The 24,682-nt window shown below is 58.2% G+C and overlaps 2 protein-coding genes across 7 annotated transcripts; one reads left to right on the forward strand and one right to left on the reverse strand.

Moving 5' to 3' along the window:
* Positions 1 to 1,513: 1,513 nt before the first annotated feature.
* LOC101944943 (uridine diphosphate glucose pyrophosphatase NUDT22) lies at positions 1,514 to 11,532 on the forward strand. Of its 6 annotated transcripts, none has more exons than XM_008179655.4 (11): positions 1,514 to 1,653; positions 2,714 to 3,227; positions 3,462 to 3,569; positions 3,647 to 3,744; positions 4,417 to 4,510; positions 8,393 to 8,474; positions 9,619 to 9,788; positions 10,097 to 10,274; positions 10,494 to 10,550; positions 10,771 to 10,881; positions 11,417 to 11,532. In XM_008179655.4, exons 2-11 carry the CDS (start codon positions 2,760 to 2,762, stop codon positions 11,437 to 11,439), a joined length of 1,389 nt encoding a protein of 462 aa, XP_008177877.1. In that variant the 5' UTR covers positions 1,514 to 1,653; positions 2,714 to 2,759; the 3' UTR covers positions 11,440 to 11,532. The 6 variants fall into 6 exon arrangements, with proteins under 6 accessions (XP_008177877.1, XP_008177878.1, XP_023956047.1 ...); XM_008179656.4 differs by having other exon boundaries at positions 10,100 to 10,274; XM_024100279.3 differs by having other exon boundaries at positions 2,714 to 3,173.
* On the reverse strand, positions 11,175 to 23,684 carry FERMT3 (FERM domain containing kindlin 3). Its single transcript, XM_005305543.5, has 15 exons — positions 23,546 to 23,684; positions 22,225 to 22,392; positions 20,597 to 20,830; positions 19,904 to 20,029; positions 19,474 to 19,642; positions 18,171 to 18,273; positions 17,744 to 17,851; positions 17,000 to 17,134; positions 16,800 to 16,849; positions 16,416 to 16,540; positions 15,715 to 15,821; positions 15,134 to 15,349; positions 14,644 to 14,768; positions 14,105 to 14,246; positions 11,175 to 12,270 (listed from the first exon to the last, which is right to left on the reverse strand). Exons 2-15 carry the CDS (start codon positions 22,382 to 22,384, stop codon positions 12,091 to 12,093), a joined length of 1,980 nt encoding a protein of 659 aa, XP_005305600.2. The 5' UTR covers positions 22,385 to 22,392; positions 23,546 to 23,684; the 3' UTR covers positions 11,175 to 12,090.
* Positions 23,685 to 24,682: the final 998 nt, after the last annotated feature.

Consider the following 24,682-nt stretch of genomic DNA (forward strand, 5'->3'; position numbering starts at 1 on the left):
GAAGCAGGGCAGCTATGCCCCACGGAGTGGGGGCGACAGGGAGAGCTGGCCCCCCACAATGTGACAGGGAGGTTAATAAATGCAGGGGGGAGAGGGCTGAGTTTTTTTGCCATTTGGGAGCTTTGAAGCTCTTATGGTCCATCCCCCCAGCCATGAACACACACCTGGAGGGAGAGTTAGCCTTGGAGGGGAACCACTTGCCCAGAGTTGCTGGCAATGCCAGGATTAGAACCTAGGAGTCCAGGGGTGTGTGTGTGGGGGGGGAGGAGGGTAGGTCTCATGGTTGTGTGGCCCCGCCACCAAAGGAGGTGGAGGGAGTAGGGAGAATAGACGATGGACTCAGATGGGGCAGAGCTCCCTCTTCCTCACCCCAGGATGGACATTTGGGGCTGGGTTTCACAGCCCTTGTCACTGTGCCCCCATGGCAAGGATGTGGCAGAAATATGTCCAGAATGCAGGATGACTCAAAGGGCCCCTTCCAACCACAAACCCCACTCCTCTCTTAGAGTGGGGATAAAATCCAGTGGTCCTCACTCCCATCCCCCCTGCTCTAGCCCACTGGACCACAATCTAGGATACAATCTATGATTCCTGGCTCCCACTATCCCACCTCTGACCATAAGATACTTTTCTCTCCTAGGAGCTGGGTAGTCAAGACTCCTGGGTTCTCTCACCAGCACTGGGAGGAGAGGTGTGCATGTGCGCATGCGTGTGCACATGCAGGTCCCCTCCTCAGGTTTGCAATGGCTCCATTCATTAGAGATCTGCCCCAGAAAAGCCGTGTCTAATCTGATTTGTAATTGGTACTAATTAGCGTTAATCACAGTGGGAAACACAGACCGGGGACCTTGGCTGGGGATGGGGGATAGAATGGAGCTGCTAATGAGTGGAATAGAGTTGGAGAAGTTTGGCAAGTCCTGACTTCCCCCACCCCCTCTCCCAGACCTGGGGATAGAATCCAGGCACCCTGACTCTCAACTCCCCTGTTCTAACTCACCAGACCCCACCCCCTTCCCACAGTTCATTCACATCAGTGGTGCTCCATTGGCATGACAAGCATTGCCAAACATGTACGATAAACTCAGATGTCTCTGATTTCTGCCAGGGGTGGAACAACCCTGCCTGCAAGGGAGAGGGTCACACACTGCATATTTTGGCTCCATGCCCATGTCACTCCTGCCCATTGGAATCCCCTGGTGACTGAAATGCTTCTCAAAAAGTGGTGTGGGAGGAGCTGTCTGGGAGCTCGAGCCATCTAGCCAGATGCTGGAGATATAGGGTGGAATGGGCAGGGAGCTTGAACCACCCTGCTGGGCACAGAGCTATCAGGCAACACAGCTGGCAGGGGGCTAGAGCCACCCAGCCGGATACCGGAGCCACAGGGCGGCACAGCCGGCAGGGAACTAGAGCCGCCCAGCCCGATACCGGAGCCATGGGGCGGCACAGCCGGCAGGGGGCTAGAGCCACCCAGCCGGAGCCACGGGGCGGCACAGCCGGCAGGGAACTAGAGCCGCCCAGCCCGATACCGGAGCCATGGGGCGGCACAGCCGGCAGGGGGCTAGAGTCACCCTGAACCAATCAGCGCGGCCGCAGGCAGCCGCTGACTTCCGGGAAGGGGGCGGCTGGGGCCGGGCCATGGAGCTGGAGCTGGAGGTAGCGAATCTGGCGCTGAGCCCGGCGCGGGGCTGGGGAGCGGAGCGCTCGGGGGCTCCCGCGCAGGGGCCGGGCTGTGCCGTGGGGTGAATGGCCCCACAATGTGCCCCCGGCAGGCTGCCCTGCAGGGCTGGGATTAGCCGGCTGCAGCCCCGTCCCCTGTGCTCCTTGCCCCCGGGGAGGCGGGAGCTGTGCGCGTGTCCGGTTCATTGGCAGCCAGGATAATAGAGACGGGGAGGGGGGTCCATGGCTCCCAGCCCCCAGCTCTATCCGCTAGTCCCCACTCCCCTCCCAGAGCTGGGGAGAGAACCCAGGTGTCCTGGCTCCCACCCGCACACCCCTGCTCTCATCAGTACAGCCCTATATGTGTATGGAGTTTAACTAGCAGCTTTGGGGTGTTGCCGCTAATAACCCCACCCACCCCTAAGAACCCCTTCCGCGGTCAGAGGGGATGGCATGAGCCTGCAGCGCTGCCCCTCTAGGAAGTTGCTGAAGCTCAATCCCCACCCTAAACCCCTCCATGCACCGGACAACCTTGGGGCACATGCGTCCTGGGGGCGAGGGGGTTCTCATTGGGATGGGGGAGGTGTGCAGTGCTCATGCAGCCAGCTCGGCAGGCCAGTAGGGGATGGCATGTGGGGACCATACGGCCAGCTCTCTGGGGCAGTGGGGAGAGGTGTTTGGTGCCCATGGAGCCCTCTCTCTGGGGCAGTGGGAGGCAGATCTCTGGGTGAATGGGGGAGGCTCAGTGCTCCTGGGGCCAGGTCTCTCTGGCAGTAGAGGAAGGGGGGGGTCATCCATGGGCCTGGATCTCCTGGGCAGTAAGGGGGTGTGCAGTGCCCATGTGGTCAGTTCTCTGGGGCAGTGTGGGGAGGTACAGCGTTCGTGGGGCAATCAGGAGCATCTGGTGTCCATGGGACCAGCTCTTGGGGGAGGGATGCAGTGCCCATGGAACCAGCTCTTTAGGGCCTTGGTACCCATGGGTTTGGCTCTCCAGGGTGTGTGTGAGGGGGTGGTAGCCTGGCATAGAAACTGAGTGATCCCCATCTTTTCCTCCCAGATGCCCTGAGCCTGGTGTCCGGGGCTGGGAGGCACAGGGAAGCACCATGGACCCTGAGATCTCCATCATGCTGCAGTGTCCGTCTCCCAAGGGCCTGGCAGAAACAGAGGTGCGGGCTGAGCTCTCCCCAGCCTACGACCGGCGCCAGCTGCCCGGGGGCCAGGCCTGGATCGACGCTGTCTGGGAGGCCCGGTGCCGCCACAGCCCCTGGCTTTTCAACGGCTCCAAATTCCGGCTGCATTCAGCCCAGCTGGATGGGGGCTCCCTGACCTTTCGTCTGGGCCTCACCTGCTACAAGGACTTTCTGGGTACCAACCGGGCTGGCATGGCCAGGCACCTCCAGCAGCAGGGGCGGCAGGACTTTGGGGACAGCCAGGCCTACCTGGCGGAGCCGCTGGGAGTGGGCGCCATGGTGCATACCGCTGATGACTGCTTCGTCTTCCTACGGCGCAGCCTGAAGGTGGGCGAGGCGCCTGGCCTCATAGACATCCCCGGGGGGCATCCTGAGCCACAGGTGGGTTCACCCAGCACCCCTAGAATGGAAAGGCCCCAGATCCCATTCCCCACCCCCTGAGTCAGTCAGTTCTCCCCCACCCTGGGAAACCTTAACTCCCACCGCCTGCCCCCATTGCACATCTCCTGGACTCCCTGTAAGCGTAGGAATGTTTTTTCCCTGGCATCCACCTCCCTTGCTGTGTTCCACTCCAGAGGTGCATTTCCTGACCCTGGGCTCCTTCCTCTGCTGCAGGCTGTGGTGGGGGATGTCCCAGAAGAATCCATCCGTTTGCAGGATCTCCCCAGACAGATGGTTGTCAAGGAGATCTTCAACTCCATCCTGCGGGAGATCCGAGATGAGGTGAGAGATGTGGGGTATTGGCTGTTGGTGTCTCTGTGCTCTGCTGCCCCTCACTAACCCGCCTCCCTGCTCCATAGGTCAACCTGCCACTGCCCACCCTAAGCCAGCCAGTGCTGCTGGGCATCGCTCGGAACCAGACCAGCGCAGGTCGGGCCAGCGCTGAGTTCTATGTCAGGTAATGGGGCTAATTCAGTGCACAGAAAGGCCAGGAGGGCTATGCTAGGCACAGGGAGAGCTCAGGAGGCAGAGGTCCACTTTGGTGGATCTGGCTCAGGCACTGTTGATTCAATTGGTGGCTTATACCCATGTCCTGACTGTTTGGATCTAGAAGCTAGAGGAACCCTGAACTGGTGATAGATCCAATCAGCAATTGGGGTGCAACCTCTCTCCACATCCTGGGGCCCTGACTTCCTCTACCATATCCTCCCCACCCCCAGCCAAAATAAATATACTAGCATGGCGCCAAGATTGGGACCTCACATTGTGCCAGGCGCTGCACAGACCCTGACTGAGATTGGAGGCCCCCCATCATGCCAGGTGCTGCACAGACACACAGTGAGACAGTCCTTGCCCTGAGGAGCTTGCAGTCTAACTAGACAGAAGAAGGATCGTTATCCCCATTTTAAAGATGGGGAAACTGAGGCACATAGCAGGGATGCAACTTGTCCAAAGTATCTGAGAGTCAGTGGCAGAGCTAGGAATAGAACCCAGGTGTCCTGAGCTGTTACCACAAGGTCAGGCTTCAACTTTGCTGCACATAGGAACAGAGAATAAACAGGTGCAGCTGCCATTGGGCCTCAGGTCGCGGTTGTCTCTGTTCTGCTAATGGAGCCGCCCCATGTCCCAGGTGCAGTCTGACGTTGGAGCAGGTGAAGCAGAGATATGAGATCGGGGGGCCTGAAGCTCAGGAATCCACCGGCATCATCTTTATCAAGAGAGAGGTAAGGGGAGGCACAGCCTGGCAGATGGGAATAGAACCCAGGAGTCCTGACTCCCAGTCCCCCTGCTCTAATCCACTGGACCCCATTCCCCTCTTAGACCTGGGAATTGAACCCAGGAGTCCCGGGGGAGTCCCGGCTCTCCCAGCTCCCGTGGTCGATAAGGGTCACACATGAGCTCTGGGTGGTGCCGGCAGGTACCCTGCCTCCCTGCTCCCTGGCACTGATCCCATGGTGTCCCTGTGCTTCCCCTGCAGGACGTCCTGACTCTGGAGCAGACCGGAGGGATGTGGAGGGAGCTGTGCCCATCTGCCAAGGGGGCTGTCAGACTCTACACCCTGGTTCAGGGTGGGGGGCAGTGACAGGAAGGGGACTGACCTCCCCGGGCCACCATGGGGGCTTCTCTGTGCCAAACTGAGCATCGACAGACCCTGCAAGCTCTCTGCACATGCCAGCCCTATGTCATGGAGCCAGCAGGAGGGGGATCACTGCAGGACCAGACTCTCCAGGGGCAGGGCCCAGTTCTGGCTGTTTTAGCCATGGCTGTTGAGAACCCATCTCCCAATAAAGAACTTATTCTTTGACGGCAGTGGCAGGTGCTAAGCCTCTGGCATGATCCCATTTCCCAGAATGCACTGGGCTGGCCCAGCCCTGAAGGAGGCAGCAGCACTTCCCCATAGCCTCCTATCTGGATGATCTCGGCCAGCTGCCATCAGAGCTGAACTGTGTGTGTGTGTGTTGAGGGGGGACGACTGGCTAGCCCAGAGGAGTGTGGAATGGGATTTGGGGCCTTTCCCCTCTAGGGGGCACTGGCTGGGGGATAGGATACACTTTAGCCCAGCCCCTTTCCCAAGGGCTACATGAGCTCTAAGGGAATCCCAATCCCCAGAGGGGGGCTGGTGCACCCCGGAGACTCTGATGGTTCCCCCAGCTCTCTGGTCTGCATTGTCCAGTCTTACCATGCAGCAACCCCTCAGCTGGCCCTCTTGCCCCAGGGCTGGATATAGCACTAGTCTCTCATGATGATAATACAAAAGCCTCTGCTCCATCTCCCCTCTCAGAGCCAGGGAAAGAAACTAGGAGTCCTGACTCCCAACCCCATGTTCTAACCACTGGACCACACACACCCCGCTCAGGTAGAGAAGGATCAAAATTCCTGGGGCCAGTGGGGAGTGGGGTCTAGTGGTTAGATCTGTGCAGGGTCTTTCCCCAGTCAGAGTTGGGCAGTGGATGGGGTTGTCCCTGCACACCTATGACATCACATTAATGGCTGGAGGCGTCAGCCATAGGCGTCCTGGGATGCTGGGGCCCTGGAGACATTAATCCTGGTCTCGGCCGGCCCAAGGGCAGCTCAGCCCCTAATCGGCTCAAGGAGGGGGTGAATGGCTAGTTTGATGGTGAGGCCTGGAATCCTGGCTCGTTAATTGTGTTCAAGCTGCCAATAAGCTGGATAATCGGAGCTGAGTGGGGAGGAACGGCTAAAGCCTTGAGATGCGGGCCTTCTCTCGCGCCTCCCAGCCTAGGATCACTCCTGTGGGAGCCTGTGGACTATGCATGGATCCTTCCCACCAACCCCATCTGTCCTGAGTTCCCTCGGTCTTCTCCCCATAAATTGCATTAATCTGCCATGCCCCAACCCTGGGAGAAATTGAGGGACAGAGAAGGTGATGGATGTACCTGATATCACACAGCGAGGTGGTAAAGTCAGGAATAGAACCTACACGTCCTGATGCCCAGCTCCGCTGCTGTAACCACTAGGATGCCCTCCCTACCCAGAGCAGATAGTAAATTATTATTATTATTATTATCATCATCATATTCTTTGCAACTGCCTTGGCTGGTGGAATGAACTAGGCCAAGGGTGTGTGAGTCAGGGCCTCCCCCAGCCGTCCATATCAGTGGGTGGTGCTGGGGAAAGGGCTCTGTGCAGCAAGGAGGTGAAAGGTGACTCCAGGAGCACAAGCCCTGGGCCGACACGAGGTGCTGCCACAAGCCAACCTGACTCACTGAGTCACCTCCTGCTGGCCAAGGGCTGCTGTCATGGCCTCAGCTCCTGCTCCCCCCCCCCAACATTAACCCCTAGACCTCACTCCCCGCCCCATGCTGAGGACAGAACTCAGGACTCCCAGTCCCTGCCCAGGGAGTGGATTGCACAGTATGGGGTACCTCACCCTTAGCCTCAGTTTACCTGTTCTTAATTTCACCCCATTTTTTCCTCATTTCCCCCACAACACCCTCCTTTCCTGCCCTTTCCCGTCTCCCACTGCCCCAGCTTATGGTGGGGCTGGCATCTGGGATGCTTCCTTCTGCAGCGGAGCCTTGGCCCTTCAAACCCCCTTTGCAAACAGGAGACCTGGCAGCCAGAGCTGGAGCTGCCTGCAAAGCGGATGTGGGGCGCCACCGTGTGTGGCCAGGCAGCACTGCTGGGCCTGCTGCAGGGGTCCAGACCCAGCCCAGAGTAGAGAGGAAAAGGGGATGGACAGAGAGACAGTGGTGGAGGGGGATGGATGGGTGGGTATGGGGATAGACAGGCAGGCAGATGGGAAGAGTGACCTGAAGAAGAGCCCTGTGAAAGCTTGTCTATTTCAGCAAGGGAAGTTGGTCTAATAAGCGCTATTACCCCACATGCCCTGTTTGGCTCAGATAGGTGGGCCTGGGGCTAGACAGACAGTCATAGGCAGGGATGGAAGATGAACCCTGCTTCTAGGAACCCCCGCCCCCCATTATTCCACATTTGCCCAGTAGGGGGAGCCTCCCCCCGCTCCCGGCAAGTGCCGCTGGCGCATGCAGGAGCTGGAATACCGGGCTAGATTGGTTCCCACTGCTGGCCAGTTTCTACCTGAAAGACTACAACCCCCAGAGGCCTTTGCGGCCCCAAAGCTGGGCCTCCAGGTCACGTATTTGTCCATGATGCTTGGTGGGTGGGGCTGGAGCCGTTGAGTTCAGTTTGCAGCTGTGGGTTACTGGGAGACTGGCAGTCTGGTCTGGGACTGGGTAACTGCCCCCAGGCAAGGGGACGCTGAGAAAGAGGAGGAAGGGAGCGAGAGAGCTGGGGAGTGGGATTGGTGGGGAAGGGGGGAGGAGAGTGGGATTGGTGGGGGGAGGGGATCTGGGGGACCGGGCAGAAGAGTGGATTGGTGGGGGAGGGGGCAGGAGAGTGGGATTGGTGGAGAGGGGGCTCTGGGGGAGGGGGCAGGAGAGTGGGATTGGTGGGGGAGGGGGGTTCTGGGAACAGGAGGAGGCAGGAGAGTGGGATTGGTGGGGAGGGGGGTTCTGGGAACAGGGTAACTGCCTGGGGGCACTCTAGGGAGGCTGAGGCTGTACAGAGCACAGGAGCAGGGTGGGAACGACTAGTATGGATCCAGGGGGGGCAGAATCTCAGCAGCCTCTCCCTAGGGCTCTTGGGAGAGGGAGCCGGAAGTCTGGGAGTCGAAAGAGGCAGCAGAACCAGGTTAGAGCCAGTCACAATCTCCCCTGCCCCTGACTCTAAACTCCAGCCAGTCTTCTCCCATGGCTAAGCTGGTGACACCTGTCTCCATGGCCAGACTTCTTGCAGGGGTTCCCCCCTCCAGTTCAGGGTTGGTTGGGTGGGGCCGGCAAGAGATGACAGGAACCCCTCCCTAGGAGTGAGTTGGGAATAGAACCCAGGAGTCCTGGCTCCCAGCCCCCTTACTGTAACCCATTAGACCCCTCTCCTCTAACAGAGTTGGAAATAGAACCCAGGAGTCCTGGCTCCCAACCCCCTTACTCTAACCCATTAGACCCCTCTCATCTTTCTACTGAGGCTTCTGGAGGGAGGGGGGAGAGTTATGTGGGGATCCCTCTGGGATGAGCCCCCCTCCCCCCCCACACTCCCTCCATTCTCTGTCCCCATCTCTCTTTCAGAACCCAGATGTCCGTCTGTCCAAAGCCTTGTCCTATGTTTTGCGTCATGGAGCAGCCCAGCTGGGACTGGAGATGGGTGCTGGTAAGTGCACCCATACTCCCACGCATCTGCTCCCCCTGGCCCTGCAGGCAGGCTTCAGGACAGCATCTCTCCTATGGAGAGAAAGCTACTGAACCCCAGCAGAAAGGGCTGAGACAGGGGACCCTCTGCTTAGGTACAACCCCCCCATAGCTGACATGGGATCCCTGGCTCTCCTACCTACCCCTGGGGCCTGAAAGTTCAGGGGGTCATCATGGGGGGCACTTGGTATTGGTGCATGTGCTTCCTGTGCCCAGAGAGGTGTTGGGAAAGAGAGCATAGAGAAGGAGACTAGGGCTGGGCCTGCGATCCACAGACTCATTGCACTAAACAGCCCAGTCCCCTGCTCCAGAGGCTGTGTGCCCCCGCAGGTTATTGGGGACAGGGGTGTGCTGACATGAACTGGCCTGCCCTCTGCTGGAGGGCCCATGGATGGGCACTGCCCCAGGACACCGGGATTCTTCAGCCCCTTAGTGCCCTGGGTTGGGTGTGAGGAGAGCCTGAAGGGGTGGGAAGGGGTAGGGCATCTTGTGGAGGCCAAGCTGGTCTTTTCCCTCAACCACCCCCAGTGGATTGCAGAGGGAGATGATGGGGTTAGATGGACCTTGGCATAGTTGGGGCGGGAGATGAGGTAGATCAGATCAGATCAGGGGAGGGATGGGTTAGAGCATGTGAGGACAGGTTAGGTGTAGGCCTTACCAGTGAAGGTTGGAGGGATGAGTAGGAGCTGCAAGGGGGTGTCAGTCTCGGCCGCACTGGTTGGGGATGCAAAGGGGGTTTAGATCTTGGCTTAGCCAGTTGTGCGGGAATGGGATAGGGCATGCAAGGAGGGGCAGATCTCACCCTCGCTGGTTGTGGGGACAGGGAGGATGTGACAGGATGAATGGGGCGGGGGGTTGGGGTGTGGGGATGGGGACAGGGCAAGCAAGGGGGGCAGGTCTCTGCCTAGCCCCTCGAGGTGTGGGGATGGGGCAAGTCTCAGCCTAGCCCATTGTGGGGGTGGGAGAGGACAAGTGAGGGGGCGGGCAGCAGGTCTCGGCCTAGCCCATTGGGGTGTGGGGAAGGGCCAGGTTTCAGCCTAGCCCATCAGAGTGCGTGGAGGGGGCAGGTCTCTGCCTAGCTGGTCTTATCTGTCTCCCCTCCCTAGATGGGTTCGTAGACGTGGCTGCCCTGCTGAGCCTGCCCCGCTTTGGGGGTGTCTCTGTGGCCGATGTGCGACACGTCGTGGAGACTAACGAGAAGCGCCGCTTTGCCCTGCGCTCCCACCCTAGTGACGGGCGCTTGCAGATCCGTGCCAACCAGGGGCACTCACTGCAGGTGCTGGGGGAGGGGTGGTGGGTAGCAGAGAGGGACCCCTCTTCTGGGGAAGCGTGGGGGGAACTGAGTGGAGTGGGCAGTGGGAATCCTACAACCTGGGGTCCCAGAGCATGCGGGATGGGTCAGAGCAGGATCCTCATTCTCCCAGGATGAGGAGTCAGGGGGAAGGACAGGATCCTTGCTTCAGGGGATGGGGGGCAGGGGCACCTTGGACATAAGAAGGGGCAAGAGAATGGTGGTTAAGGGGAGCACAAAAAGGGACTCCAGGCCAAAAGCATCATTGTGATATCCCTGCAATCCCTCACTAGCAGGTGTCAGAGCTAGAGCTGATCCCACTGCTGGAGCCCACAGCCCTACCCCAGACCATGGCCCATGGCACTTACCTGCGGCACTGGCCGGCCATCTGCCAGGGGGGCCTTTCCCGCATGGGGCGCAACCATATCCACCTAGCACCTGGGCTGCCCGGGGATGGACATATCCTCAGCGGTGAGTGTGCACGTTGTACTGGGGAGAGAACCCAGGAGTCCTGCCCCCCTGTCCCTGGTGCAGTAGTGGGGAGCTTTCTTTGGGGATGGAGGGGCTATGATCCCGAGGGACACTGGTGGTTCTGTGTACAAAGCCCAGTCAGCTGGGGGGATGTGTGTGGGTCTAGGAGTTGCTCCCCATAGCCCGCTTTTGACCACCTCTTTGACTATTGGTCCACAGGGATGAGGCAGGACTGTGATGTGGCTATAGTGATCAATGGGCCCCAGGCGCTGGCAGGTGAGTAAGGGGAGTGGGGTGGGGGTGAGAGTCTCTGGTGGAAACCAAGAAGTTTCCTTAACCCTTCCAACTGAGGCACCTATCTTCTCAGCAGCAGAACCCAGGAGTCCTGGCTCCCAGCCCCCTCCTCTAACCACTCAACCCCAGTCCCTGCCCTGAGTGGAGGATAGAACCCAGGTGTCCTGGTTCCCATGACCCTGTGTGTTGCTTCCCCCTGCAGATGGGATCAAGTTCTATCGCTCAGCTAATGGTGTCATCCTCACACCGGGTGATGCTGAAGGCCTCCTGCCTCCCCAGTACTTCCAGAGAGTCCTGCAGCTCCGGCCTGACAGTAAGAGTCTCCCCCACCCTGCCTCCTACCTTCTCGGGAGGGGGGGGGGATTGGCATTGTGGGTAGGATAATCTCTGACCTCTCCATCACCCCATGAGCCCCACCCACTAGAAAGAGGGGAAGGGACTCGTCCAAAGTCATATAGCAAGTGGGGAGTAGGACCCAGCAGTCCTGACTCCCACTCCCCCTGCTCTAACCCACTAATTTCCACTCCCCTTCCCACATTGGGGATAGAACCCTGGAGTCTGGGGAGCAATTCCCACCCTTCCACAGAGTCACAGACCTGCCCAACATAGTGAGAGCTTGGTTTATTACTCTGTGTTTGCAGTCCCAGCCGACATGCCTGGCTGGCAACTCGTGGCAGAATCCAAGTAGCTGTGGCTTTGATCCTCTTCCAGGGAGTGGCAGAGAAGTGCCCATGGGCCAGTGTGGGGTGGAGGGTCCTGTCATTCCCTGGCATGGTTGGCAAGGGCAGGTGGGTGCAGGAAAGCCAGCTGCTGCCAACACCTTTCTGTATTCTTCTTCTCTCTTTCAGGGCGTCTGCTACCCCTCAAGTGACCCCCACAGGGCCGAGCCGGCTCCAGGGTCATGACATGGAGGAGAATCAGGGCAGGAGAGAGCAGTGTAAAATAACATCCCTATTGTTCCATCTGCTGCAGCCTGTTTAACCATCTCTCTGCTGGATTTGCCGCACGCCCCGCCTCCCCCCCAAACACACACACTGCTGGGGTAGGGGGTGCTGGCTGGGGACCTGTACTCCCCTTTCCATAGAGCACATGCAGGAGTGCTGGGGTGGCAGGGGGCACGAGAAGGGATGGGTGGATTAAGGGGTGGCTTGGGCAGGAGTTGTGTAGGCTATTGAGGGGTAGGTGTTGGGGCATTATGTGTAGGGAATTTGAGGGGGGTAGGTGTTGGGGTGGCTGGGTTGGTTAGCTGGGTTTGTATGGAAACGTGGAGGCTGGGGTTTTGGTGCATGGGGGAGGGGCTTGGGAATGTGTGTGTAGGGATTGGTGGGCTGGTTAAGTTCTGTATGGGGAGGAGGGTGGGTGTGTTGGGGATAGGAGGGTAGGTCGTTGTGATGGGTGGGTGAGGGGTCCATTGTACAGATGGCTGCTCCCTCCCTGTAGGTGGGGCCAATGTTGGCCCCAGCTCTCCCCCCTCCCTGTTGCCCCCTGGTACCCAGCAGGAGATGGGAACAGTGCTGAGTGCTCACAGGGCCTCGTGGCCCCCTGTCAGCTTGTAGAAAAGCTCCTCGTCGAGGCCCCGGCCCTTGTCGGTGGAGCGGGTGGACAGGAAGATGTACCCCCCGATGTACTCGTGCACGATATTGCAGCCGGCCGACACGCTGCTGAATGCCACATTGATGTGCTCATCAAATTCAATCGCCACCTGGGAGAGAGGACAGTAGTGAGGGGCTGGTTGGGGAAAAGAACACAGGAGTCCTGGCTCCCACCTTTTAGTGTTAGGAACTGGGGAACCTTTTGGGGAAGAAGTAGCTTGTACCGGGGGAGAATGGACTCCACCTTAACCAAAATGGAACCAGACTACTGGCATGCAAAATTAAAAAGGCCGTAGAGGAGTTTTTAAACCAAGAGCTGGGGGTAAGCAGACAGGTGTGGAGGAGCATATGGCTCAGTAGAGACATTCCTTAGGGATGAATTTATTCAAGGGCAAACTCAGTATCTTAAGATAGGAAAGAAGTTGGTAAAGTACAGATAGGAGCTAGTAAGGAACGGTCAAACATACGACTCTCATTTAAACATAACACATGAAGGCAAGCAACTAAATATTGACAAAATGTACAAGGGCTTACATACTAATGCTAGAAGGCTAAATACTAAGATGGGTGAACTCGAGTGCCTGGCATTAAATGAGGATATTGGTATAATAGACATTACAGAAACTTGGTGAAATGAGGCTAATCAATGGGACATGGTAATACCAAGGTATGAAATATATAGGAATGACAGTAGGTCATGCTGGTGGGGGTGAGGTGGCACTACATGTTTTAAAAAAATAAAAATAAAAGGGAAAACCTTAAATGAATCAAACTACTGTAAAATCTCTCTGGGTAGAAATTCCAAGCTTGAATGAATAATAAGAGGATTGCAGTAGGAATATACTACTGACCACGAGCGTGACCGTGATTGTGAAATGCTAATGGAGGTTTCAGGGGCTACAAAACCAGAAATCACAGTAGTAATGGGTGATTTCAACTATCCTCATATTGACTGGGTAAATGTCACCTCAGAATGGGGATGCAGAGATGACCCCCCCCCCCCCGTAAATGGCTGCTTCCTGGTGCACCTAGTCTTGTAACCCACAAGGGGAGAGGCCATTCTTCAACTGACTATGTAGCAATATTGCTGAAAAGGATGCGAGGATTACAATGGATCACACATTGAATGTGAGTCAGCAGCTGCAGAAATGGCTAATATTCTGGGGTGTCGCAAGAGTGTTGCATGTAAGATATGGGAAATAATTGTCCTTCTCTACTTGGCACTGGGGAGGCCTCAGCTGCAGTACTGTGCCCAGTTCTTGGCAGCACACTTTAGGAAAGATGGGAACAAACTGGAGAGAGTCCAGAGCAGAGCTATGGAAATGATAAAAGGTTTAGAAACCCTGACCTAGGAGGAAAGGTTAAAAACACTGGGCTTGTTTAGTTATGAGAAAAGAAGACAGAGGGGACCTGCTAATAGTCTTCCAATATGCTAAAGGCTACTACAAAGAGAATGGTGATTAATTGTTCTCCATGGTCCCTGAAGGCAGGATAAGAAGTCATCCTTAATCTGCAGCAAGGGAGACTCAGGTCAGACATTAGGGAAAAACTTTCTGACTAAGGGCAGTTAAGCTCTGCAACAGGCTTCCAAGGGAGGTTGTGGAATCCCCATCACTGGAAGTTTTAAGAACAGGTTCGACAAACACTTGTCAGGGATGGTGGAGGTTTATTGGTCTTGCCTCAGCACAGTGGGCAGGACTTGGTGACTTCTCAAGGTCCCTTCCAGCCCTACATTTCTGTGATTTTGTAGACCCACTCGCCTCCCAGAGCCAGGCAAGAGACTCCAGGAGTCCTGGAGCCCAGCCTCCACGGGCACTGGAGAGAAGATGACCCAATACAATTGTGTCTCCTAGGGCATTCCCCTACACCCGCTCTCCCTGTGCCAGATTCCATAATGGCTTGGCATGCTCCTTATAGGCCCCGCACCCTCTTCCCTGCACTGACCTGACGGATGTCCCAGTTGACATTCCACTGGCGCATGTTGCTGTACCGCCAAGTCTTCACCACGTCTCCCACGGCCAGGTCGATTCGGATCAGACGATTATTGGCGATGCCCAGGATCTCATCCTTCCTACTGCCCTTGAACCTGTGGAGCATGGAGGGGCTGGGGGTCAGGACTCCTGGTTTCTATCCCTAGCTCAGTGGGGAGAAGAGTGAGTGGGTTGGGGATGAAGTGAAAGGGCTGGGCATCAGGACTCCTGGGTTGTATTGCAGTTTGGGGGTGGGGAGCAGCAGTCTATGGATTAGAGCAGGAGAGGCTGGGGGTCAGGACTCCTGGTTTCTATCCCCAGCTCAGTGGGGGAGAGGAGTGAGGTTGAGTGGGTTGGGGATGGAGTGGAAGGACTGGGCGTCAGGACTTCTGGGTTCTATCCCTGGCTCTGTAGGGGAGTGAAGTGGGGTCCAGTGGTTAGAGCGGGGGGGGGGGGGGAAGGAGTCAGGACTCCTGGGTTCTACCCTTGGCTCTGTGGGGAGGGGTGCCTCACCTGACCACAAAGTAGGAGATGCCGAAATCAGGCAGCGACTGCCAGGCCTGGATAAACCTCATCTTGGCCTCGGTGAGTGAGAGCTGGGCCACGTTCTGATGGGCTTCCAGGATGCGCGGGGTTAACTGTGGGCAAGAGACATGGGTCAGTGTTTCACTGTGTTCCAGGCCTGATCACTGCTTGGATGGGAGACCTCCCGGGAGAATGGTGTGGGGGGGTGCTCCCCTCACAGTCATTGCTGGCCCCATTACCCAAGTGCAACGGAAGGGGGCGCTGTGCTGCAAGGAGCAGGGCAGGGTGGGGGGCTCAGCAGAGGGGGTTCTGCCCTTGCAGTCAGTGCCGTCCCCATTAGGGGGAGCTGTGCTAGAGGTGGGGCTCCATAGGGGATGTCTCCTCTTGCAGTCAGTTTGACTCCATCCTGGGGCCACCCTGTGCTTCAGGGAGTGGGGCAGGGAGCTCAGTTGGGGTTGCTGCCCCAACGCCCACCTACCTGTTTCGGCTTGAATTTCTTCTGGTAGCGGGGGGACACCAGCCACTGGGTGCCCATGGCCTCGGCATCGGGGGCCGCGGGCATGTCAGGACTGGCTCTCTGCAGCTGCAGGAAGGACAGGATGTTCTGCACCTCAGACTGATACGTGCTGTCTGCCATGGTCCGGCCCTTGGCTGCCAGCCGGCACCCTGCCATCCAGTGGGCATACTGCTGCTCCTGCGGAGGGGTGGGGGGGAGGGAAGAGAAAGGAAGGGAGGGGGTTAAAGGAGGGGGAGGCACTAGAGACCCCCAGCTGAGACCACCGCTGCAATGCATCTCAGTAGCCAGACCCCAGCAGTACAGAGCCTGCAGCCCCTTTCTAGATGATAATCCCATTCACCCACCAATTCACAGCCCCTTCCCCCAGTATAGCCCCACCACAGCCCTCCCTTTATGGTGTAATCCCACTGCCCTCTCACTCCCCACAACCCTCTTCCTACATGGTACATCCCAAATGCATCCTCCAATGTGACTCCCTAGGGTATAATCCCATGGCACCCACCCACCCCACAGTCCAATCCCACTGCTGCCCCCCAACTCACGTCCTCACAGCGCAGGTACACCTCGCTCATCCCCTCCGGAGATGGCACCAGCAGTCTGATGCAGAACTTTTGGCCTGAGATGTTGACGTCCGGTACCACCTCACAGCCTGAAATTGGGGGTGGGGGGAGTGGAATGCAGTGTATCTGGTGATTAAAATGCTTTATTGTGGCTGCAAAAACACCTCAAAATCCCATGAGGCTGGGGGACAATTTCTCGCCTCTGTGTTGACCTATGGAACTACTTGCTACAGGAGTTTTAGGGAGGCCACAGCTTTAGGGAGATTAGATCTGGCTGTTAGTTGATGCCAGAGACCAGTGGCTGGCTGCGAATGGCAGGGGCCAGAAAAGAAAACCCCGTCCTTTTCCTTTCAGTTAACAATGGAACTCCCTGCTACTGGAGTGCAAAGGGCCCAGGAGGTTGGAATAGAGAGGATTTGACGTTTCTCTAGGGAAAGGGATTCCCTTGCATCCTGGGTGCTGATGGCAAGAGACCCTCGTGCTGCAGGTGGAATATACATGGGGGGAATCCCGCCCAGCATCGCCTGGTGAGGGGAGCTCAGTGTTGAGGGAAGGCTTACGCTCAGTTCTCTGAAGCAGCAGGCTTTGTGCGAGCTGGGACACAGCGGGCTGGATGAGCCCATCAGTGTGATCGGGAGAGTGTGGGGGAGAAGACATGCCGGGGGAAGGGATGCCGTACTCACCCTTGAGATTGAGCTGCTGCACGGGCTCACCCAGTGCCTCCTCACGGCTCTTGTAGTAGGAGATGGAGGTCTCTTTGAACACCACCCAGTGCTGCTTGTAGCCCTTGAGCGTCAGCTTGCGGGGCCTATGGAGGAGGGCGTCAGTGCCAAGGTGGAAGGGGCACAGTCGGGCACCCCCCAAGTATGGAAGACACACACAGTCCCCCTTGGACCCTGAGCTGTGACATGGGGCAGGTGCAAGAGGACAGCTTGGGGGATGAAGTCAGGCATGTTATTGGAACTGAGCACTATATCCCACGTTGCTCCCAGAGCAGGGGTAGAACCCAGGAATCCTGACTTCCAGCCCCTGCCCCCATAGTGAGGATGAAAGAGTCTGGGGCTCACCTGAATATCCGGAGATAATCCTTCAGCTCAGGGATGGTGGTGAGATTTTCCTGCCAGGAGACCAAGACACAGTCACCCGCTGCTACTCCAGCCCAGCCCCCCGATGCCCCTCAATCCTGCAGCCTCCTGATATTCCAACCTAGCCCCCCCCCCCCCCCCCAGCTCTGCTGGTGCCCTTCATGCCTCCATGCCCCCCTTACCAGCATGTCCGAGGTTGATGTCCCCCCCTCCAGCTTGACCTGGAGGTTGGACAGGGCTGAGTCCAGGTCATCCATGCCTTGCTCCCCATCTGGCTCTGTGGGGTCAGCACTCAGGGAGAGCTTGTTGATGTGATACTGGAGGGCAGGGGGAGGCAGGTTAGTTGGGGAGAAGGGAGAGGGAGATCTTCACCCCACCCACCCAGATAGCCCCCACATGGGACTGACCCACTGGCTTGACCTGGAGGAATGGATCCTTGTTCACCCGGGTGGGAGAGCTCCAGGGGTAGTTAGCCCTGGCCCCACTTGGTGAGCTCTGGGGAAGATAGACCCCAGCCCAGCTGGGGGTGGGGGGTGGAAATATACTGGGTAGGGGTGCCCCGTTGGAGGGAGTGGAGATCCCCACTAGGTGGGAGTGCTTGGGGGACAGATGGATCCCAGTCCAGCTGGGTGGGACGGCTCCAGAGATGGTTAGTCCTGGCCCCACTGGACGAGCTCTGGGGAAGATAGATCCCCGCCTGACTGTGGGGTTGGCGGGGGTGTTCCATGGCGGGGGAAAGGATGGATCCTATCTATCTGCGGGTGCTTCATGTGAGGGGGGGGAAGGGGATGGATCCCAGCTTGACTGTTGGGGGGGATCCCTGGTAGGTGGGGCTGGATCCCAGACCAGCAGCGGGAGGTGGATCCCGGCCTAGCTGGGGGAGGGAGGGGAAGGGGGGGGTCTGGGGGTGGGTGGAGTTCCAGTACCTGCAGGGCAGCGAAGACCATCATCTCCTCCTCGGTGCTTTCAGTCTCCTCCAGCAGCACGGCCCAGCGCGCCTGCTCATACAGCTGGGTGATGCGCACCGCATCGTACTGCAGCACGGGGGACAGGAAAGGTGGGCGGGGGTTAGGGGTCAATGGGGGAAATTAAGGGGGAGTAGCAGGGAAGGGGGTGGAACAGGGGTCTGGAGGAGAGTTGGGTCGGGGGGAGGGGGTCCTGGGCTCCAGATCCAAAAAGTCAGGGTAGGTTTGAGGGGGGAAGGGAGAGTCTGGGGAGAGGCAATGGAGTGTGGTAGGGGTTGAGGGTCCCCCCTTTGGCTCCCGCATGAAGTAACCAGGACAGGCTGGCTGTGTTTGGGGAGTGAAGGATGGACCGGAGAGCCCGGGAGGAGGAGGCACAGGGAGGTCCTACCTTGGGCTCCAGGTCAAAGAAGTTGTAATATTTGAACCGCAGCCAGAGCTGCTCGTTCTCCAGCACATCCTGCTGCATCAGTGACCGCGAGGAGCTCAGCCACCTGGAGGGGAACATGGGAATTGTCATATTTGTAAGAACAGGCATGACTCAGTTTCCCCACCCACTTGAGATTGCCACCCACTGGGCGGGAAGGGGTTACCTTCCCATCTAGGGCAGGGGAGACGGGATGGCCGTGGGTCTCTCTAGCTTGGGGGTGGGGGAAGAATGCACCATCAAGAACTGTCCCTAGGGAGGGAACCCTGGAGTGATACCGGGACCCCCACTGGCCAGCCAAGGGAGGCTGAACATGTGTGACCCCAGCACCAGGCAGCTGGAGATCAGGGGACAGGAGGTGGCTCTAGCCTGGCCCACACTTAGCCCGGCAGAGCTCTGTGGGCTGGGGTGGGAGGGAGAGGGCAGTGTCCCCGCACAGCGTGAGCCCTCGTGCAGATGCCCTGATCCCAGCATGGAAGGGCTTTGGCCACCGTAGCTAGAGTGTGCTTCCACCAGCCTAGCTCTCCCACGTGGGAGAAGCTGCATCCCCCAGCAGCAGTTGTGGGAAGCTCTGCCAGTCAGGCCTGGGCTAGGAACTGGGCTGACCATATAGCATTCATAAGGCAAGTCAGGGTCAGCTCTCCCCGCGCCCTGTTGCTGTAAGGACGGAAGGTCTGACCAGCGTGGGGTGCCCCCCAAGGGCTCAGCAGTGATGGTGCTCATGCAGGCAGTGCGGGAGGGAGGGTTCACTCTTGGATACTAAGGGTAACACTCCACCCTGGTCTAGGAGTGAGATCACGGACAGAAGACAGGGAAGCCTGGCAGGAGCCTAGGGAATGGGACAGGTGGCTGCTAGCATGGACTCCGGGCTGAGCCTGGCTTTCTGTGTTGAACTAAGGACCCCATGATGCTGGATCCCAGGGGACTAGAAAACGCTGGCTTGCTCTGAACAGGCTGCACTGGGTCGCTGCAGGGAACTGAACGCAGAGAAACCGCTGGGGAGATACAGAGAGACATGGGGGGCTGGAGCCCAGGCCCCACCTAGGCGTGCTGGAGTTGCGGGCTCATCCTAACTCCATGGCCCGGCATGCCCGGGCGCCGTTAGAGGTGATGGTATAAAAGCTGGGGGTACAGAACGCCCTGGAAATCCATGACGGGACCCAGCTGTGGTGCTGCCCCCAGGCACAGGGCCAGCAGGAGCAGCTCTCTGCCCCCTCCCTGTCAGTTATCCCAGTGCCCCTCAATCCCAACCCGCAGCTCCTCTCACCGGCTGTTGATCTGGGCCTTCTCCACGAGGTTGCTGGGCCGAGGCATCTTCAGTACATGCTCGGGGGTCAGGCCAGTCCAGCTCACTGACAGCATCCGGTAACAGGCCTCAGTGGCGGGGCTATCCGAGAAATGGGCCGGCATCCCCCGGAATGGCTGCTGCTCTGCACCTGTGGGAAAAGTGAGGGCTTCTGCTCTGTGCACAAGGCGGGTTAGTGACGCCCAGGCAGACGCACGCCACCGGGGGCACACACAGCAGGGCAGCCTCTCACACCAGTGCTCGTGCTCACTAGTGCATGTACCCTCTGGCACAAGCACATGAGGGCACTCTCACAGGCACTCACACTAGTACACTAGCATGCACACTCACCCCAGCACTTGCAGGAGAGTGCACTCACACGCCCCTGCCCACCCCCCTCATCCGTACTCACTGGCTGGCAGCACCACCCCGCTTAGGTCAAACTCATCCTCTGTCCCCAGCGCCGGCCCCTTCCGCTTCTTTTTGTTCTTCTCCTCAGGCGCCCGTAGCAGTGAAAGCTCCTCGGCATGCCGGATACCTGGGGGGAGAGGACACGAGGTGAGGTAGCTCCCCAGTAAGGGGGCCTTCCCCCAGCTCCCCCTCATTCCATCTGTCTGGGCCCCTGCCCCTCTCTCCCAAAAGTCCCATTCCTCCTCCCCGTGCCCACCCAGGCTTTTCTCCCTACTTTTCCTCACTCCCAACCCCTCCCCTCACCCCCTTGTACCTCCCTGCACTCCTCTCCCCGACCCCTGCTCCTTCCAGAGTACCCGGCTCCTCCCCTTACCGCTCCCTGGGTCACCTCCTCACCCCAGACACTGGCCTGTCTATGCTCGTACTCCCCACCTGGGAAGGGGTAGACGGGGAGAAGAGCCCCAGGAGCTAGGTAGATGTGATGTCACTGATTTGTCATGACTCCCCATGCACTTTTTCTAGACTTCTTAAGCACTGCCCCCACCAGCACCTCCACAACCCCTACCCCCCTGCACCTTTGCCCTTCCCGCCTCCAAAACTCCTGCCCCTCCCTGATGCTCACCCTCAATGTCTAACCCCTGCATCCTTCTCCACCCTGGGCCCGTCTATGCCCCACCCCCTCCTGGGCACTCACTCAGCACCCGGCAGATGCCAGCCACAGCACGGAAGACGGGCTCAGAGAAGCTGGCGTGGACACGGATCATCCGACGGTTGGGCAGCTGCAGCCGCACAGGCTTGTGCTGAGGTGTGTATCGGAGACGGGCGTCTGCCTGCAGCCCGTACTTATCCAGGGTCCAGTTGGTCTTGAGCAGCCAGAGTTTCTTCTGCTCCCACCAGAGAGCGTGGTCTGACCAGTTCTGCTTCACCTCTGGGGGCAAAGCACAGTAGTTTGCACAGGGACCCCTTGTCTGGTGCTGAGATGCAGCCACCTCTGGGGTGAGGTATGGGGGTTGTTTATATAGGGACCCCTTGCCCAGCACTGAGATGCAGCCAGTGCCACCTCAGGGTGGGACGCAATAGGTAGCTCCCAGTATAAAGAGGATGCTGCAACCCCAGGAGCTGAACTGTGCAAACCACACACAATACAACTACAGACGTCTAAACCAGAGCCATGGTTACTGGGGCAGGGTCCTGGCTTCCCCACGCTAACCACTAGGCCCCATTCCCCTCCTGGAGTTGGAAAAGAACGCAGGTGTCCTGATTCACAGCCCACCTTTTTCTATCTCACTAACCCCCCCACCCCCGAGCCAGGAATAGAATCCCAAGCTCTGAAGGCTATTTATAGCCATAGGCTCTGGCTAGCTGACCCCTTATCAGCCTCCATCCAGGGTATGGGCCTCACAGTCTCCAGCAGCAGCAGCTACAGCTGCTATCAGGCACTGCCAGGGGAAGGTCCCCATACCACATAGACTGGCCACAGGAAGACATGGCACAGGCCCACCTTGTGTCCTGGGCAGATAAGGAGTCACTTCCTGTTGGATTGGTCCCTGGGCCCTCCTCCCATCAGGCCCCAGGCCCCTCCCTCACTGGTACCTAGGGGAGTGGGGAGATGGGGGCAGGGGGCAGACACTGTAGGGGAGTACAGGAGAGGGAGACACGTGGAGACAGACGGATGGAGACGGACGGATGGATCACTAACACCTAAAGGACAGACAACTGGGCAGACTAGAGCCCAGCCAGGCGTTCCAGGGTTGGCCCACCCCCTGGGTAACCCCCATGCCCACAGATGGCAGGTGCTTGTCTCCCTGACACAGAGGGCAATTCTGGGGTAATCGGGGAGGCAGTGCCCCAGCCAGACCCCGATCCTGCACAGAGTAGGAGGGGAGAGACAGGAACTGAGGGTGGAACTGGGCGATTCGGAGTTACTTCCCTGCATCAGGCCATGACTCAGCCTGCATCATGTGAGAGACTGGCAGGAACAGCAGGGATTGGGGTCTAGTGGTTAGAGCAGGGGGCTGGGAGTCAGGAGTCCTGAGTTCCATTCCCAGCTCTGGGCTGGGGGGGAGTGGGAATTTGAGGTGCCCTAGGGTAGAGGGTTGGGGAACCCCCCTCTCTGATGCTAAGATGGGTGATGCTGGGAATCTCACAGCAGGAAGTTGGTGGCTACTGGAGGGGGAAGTGCGGCAGGGAGATTTAAAGGGACAGAACATCCATGCAGGGGCTCACCCGTTGTGGGGAGAAGCGTGTAAAGTGGGGAGGGGATTTAATGGGAGAGGACACCCCTCCATGTAACCCACAGCAGCAGGGGGACCCCATACTTACCGATCTTATCCACAATCTGCAGCATGACACCCCCAATGTGCACATCTCCGGTGACTCGCAGGGTGAGGGGCTCGGCCTCAGGCCCCAGCTCCTCCACAGCCACGTTCAGCTCCCAGGAGGAATCGATGTAATCCCCGCTCGCTGTCTTCAGCCCGGCCATGGCTAGCCCTGGAACGAGTGCAGCACAAGGGTCAGAAGGGAGACAGGATACGGGAGTTTTGTGCACACCTCTGGAAGGGGAGCAGGGTCTAGGGGGTTAGACCAGGGGGGCTGACAGTCAGGACTCCTGGGTTCTATCCTCAACTTCAATGGTCAGTGTAACAAGGATGAGGGGGAGGCTTGTCCCTTTTTCTCTCTGTATGTCAGTGGGTCAGTAGCGCTGGGGTGGTACAAGGGGATGAAGGGGTGAGAACAACCCCACAGTTCAGCAAGGGACACATCCCACCCCTGCCCATTACACAGAGGGAGAGGATTTGCCTTCCTCCAAAGCACAGGGGGGAGGCAGAAATAGCTGGACCACTGCTCCCATACCGCAGCACTAGGCTGGCCCAGTGTTGTGCTCGGGGGCTGCAGGGCACAGGATCCCAGGCTAGATGGGAGCCAAGGAATCCCAGTCCTGGCAGGAGTGAGGTGGTGCTGGGTGGGCCCTGGGGAGTCTGTCCTGCAAATAGCTGATCAGGCCAGAGAGCTAGCGTCAGGACTCATGAGTTCTATCCCCAACACTGGGAGGGAAGTGGGGTCTAGTGGGTTAGAGCAGGAAGGACTGAGAATCAGGACTCCTGGGCCCATTGCTGACCGGGGGAGGGGGGGGGGGAACACACCACCAATCCTTCCCAACTCATTACTTCTCACTCCCCAACAAGAGCTGGCAACAGAACCCAAGGATCCTGACTCTCCATCCCCCAGGTTGATACACAGTCACAGTTTACCCCTGATCCCTAGCTCATAGCTGAAGGCCACAAGGGCTGATACAAATCAGCAGGTGGGTAAATGCCAGGAGCCCCAGAAGTAGAGTAGAGAGCCAGGCACCCAAAGAGTGAGGCCTGGCCCCAGGGACAGCCCCCCCACATCCTTTCAGCTACCCACGAGGAATTCTCCCATGGCTGGGTAGGAAGTGCCATGTGTCTAGCTAGATCACACCTCCATGCAGCCGGTCCCCAACCCCCACCCAAAATGGGGTCCCCTCTTCCACTTCAGTGGAGGATTGTGCATAAGGGCACGTGGCAAACTCGTGTGGGGGGACAGATGGAGTGGGACCTGCCAAGACACTGTAAAGTGGAACCTTCCACCCCCAGCCACCACCATGCAGCCAGCCCCTTACCGTTCCAGGTGTGGGCTCTCTCCGAAGCTCCCGGAGCGGTTAGCTCAACTAGCACCGATAGGGATCCAGCCTGGGCTCTGTATCCCTCCCCAGCGTGCCTGCTGTCAAATCACTCCAGCCCGTTGCTCTAGCCCAAGGCGTTTCCCTTACGTTCCCCCCCCCCCCCACTTCCTCTCAGCCCGCCCAGCAGTTTGCTCAACAGCTCCAGGGCTCTGCATTGTGTTTGCCTTGAGCAGGAAGTCCTTCGCATCAGGGCCCAATGGCAACTCAGGCACCTGCTGCGTCCCTGGGATTGCTTTAGAGTAACGCCCACACTGCTGTGGGCAGCCTGTAGGCCCTTCCTAGTTGGGACTGTCTCTCACTTTGTAGCTGAAGCACCTAGTACCATAGGGACCCTGATCTCAGTTATGGTTTGTGTAGCACCCAGCACAACAGGTCATCCTAGCTCAACCCAGGGGGTGGCAATGCCTGGCCCCAGGGGGGGCACCCCTTTATTAATCCACAGGACAGACAGCAGCTGTTGGAACACAAAGGGAAAAGAAAGGGAGTCTCCCTATGAATTTTCCTCTGCCCCACTGAGCAGCACATAGTGAAAACACATAGGCAGTGGAATTCATGGCCACATTATTCCATTACAGGCCAAAGGTTCAGAAAGGATTTTAGTTCATTCAGGGGCTAATCAAGCAGGTGGCAAGAATGTATGAGGGGGATGAATAGGGAGCAGAACGCCAACAGGTGTTCAGTGGGGGGAGTGTGCCCTGTGAGCAGGACCCCAGGGTTACTTGAATCTTCCTCTGAAGCAGGAAGCACTGAGGGGAGAGAGGACTCTGGGCCCAGTGGACTCACTGGGCTGATCTGGTTTTGCAGTTCTTATGTTCCCACACTGCTGTTGGCCATTGGAATTTGGGGCACTGTTGAGAAGCATCCAACTGTGTTTGGAGTGCTAGGGTACTTATCACTTCTCCTACCCTGGATCACAGGTGTCTTGCTTCCCTAATTGCCCCTAGGTCACACATTTCAGCAGAGAATGCTGCAGTCCCAACTCTTCTCTAAGCCATTAGACCCCACTCCTAAGAATGGAACCCCAGGAGTCCTGAGTCCCAATTCTGCTCCAACTGACCCCTCTCCTCCTAAACT

Source organism: Chrysemys picta, chromosome 7, assembly GCF_011386835.1.
Source record: "Chrysemys picta bellii isolate R12L10 chromosome 7, ASM1138683v2, whole genome shotgun sequence".
Taxonomy (NCBI): domain Eukaryota; kingdom Metazoa; phylum Chordata; order Testudines; family Emydidae; genus Chrysemys; species Chrysemys picta.

Bases quoted from the DNA above. Each gene is read 5' to 3' on its own strand.
- LOC101944943 (XM_008179655.4), top strand. From the start codon at position 2,760: ATGGACCCTGAGATCTCCATCATGCTGCAGTGTCCGTCTCCCAAGGGC. The intron at 3,228-3,461 runs GTGGGTTCACCC...CCTCTGCTGCAG, and splicing joins GGGGGCATCCTGAGCCACAG to GCTGTGGTGGGGGATGTCCC. The intron at 3,570-3,646 runs GTGAGAGATGTG...CCTGCTCCATAG, and splicing joins TGCGGGAGATCCGAGATGAG to GTCAACCTGCCACTGCCCAC.
- FERMT3 (XM_005305543.5), bottom strand. From the start codon at position 22,384: ATGGCCGGGCTGAAGACAGCGAGCGGGGATTACATCGATTCCTCCTGG. The intron at 16,850-16,999 runs GTAAGGGGGGCA...GTCTCCTGGCAG, and splicing joins CATCAACCTCGGACATGCTG to GAAAATCTCACCACCATCCC. The intron at 12,271-14,104 runs GTCAGTGCAGGG...CCTCTCTCCCAG, and splicing joins TCAACTGGGACATCCGTCAG to GTGGCGATTGAATTTGATGA.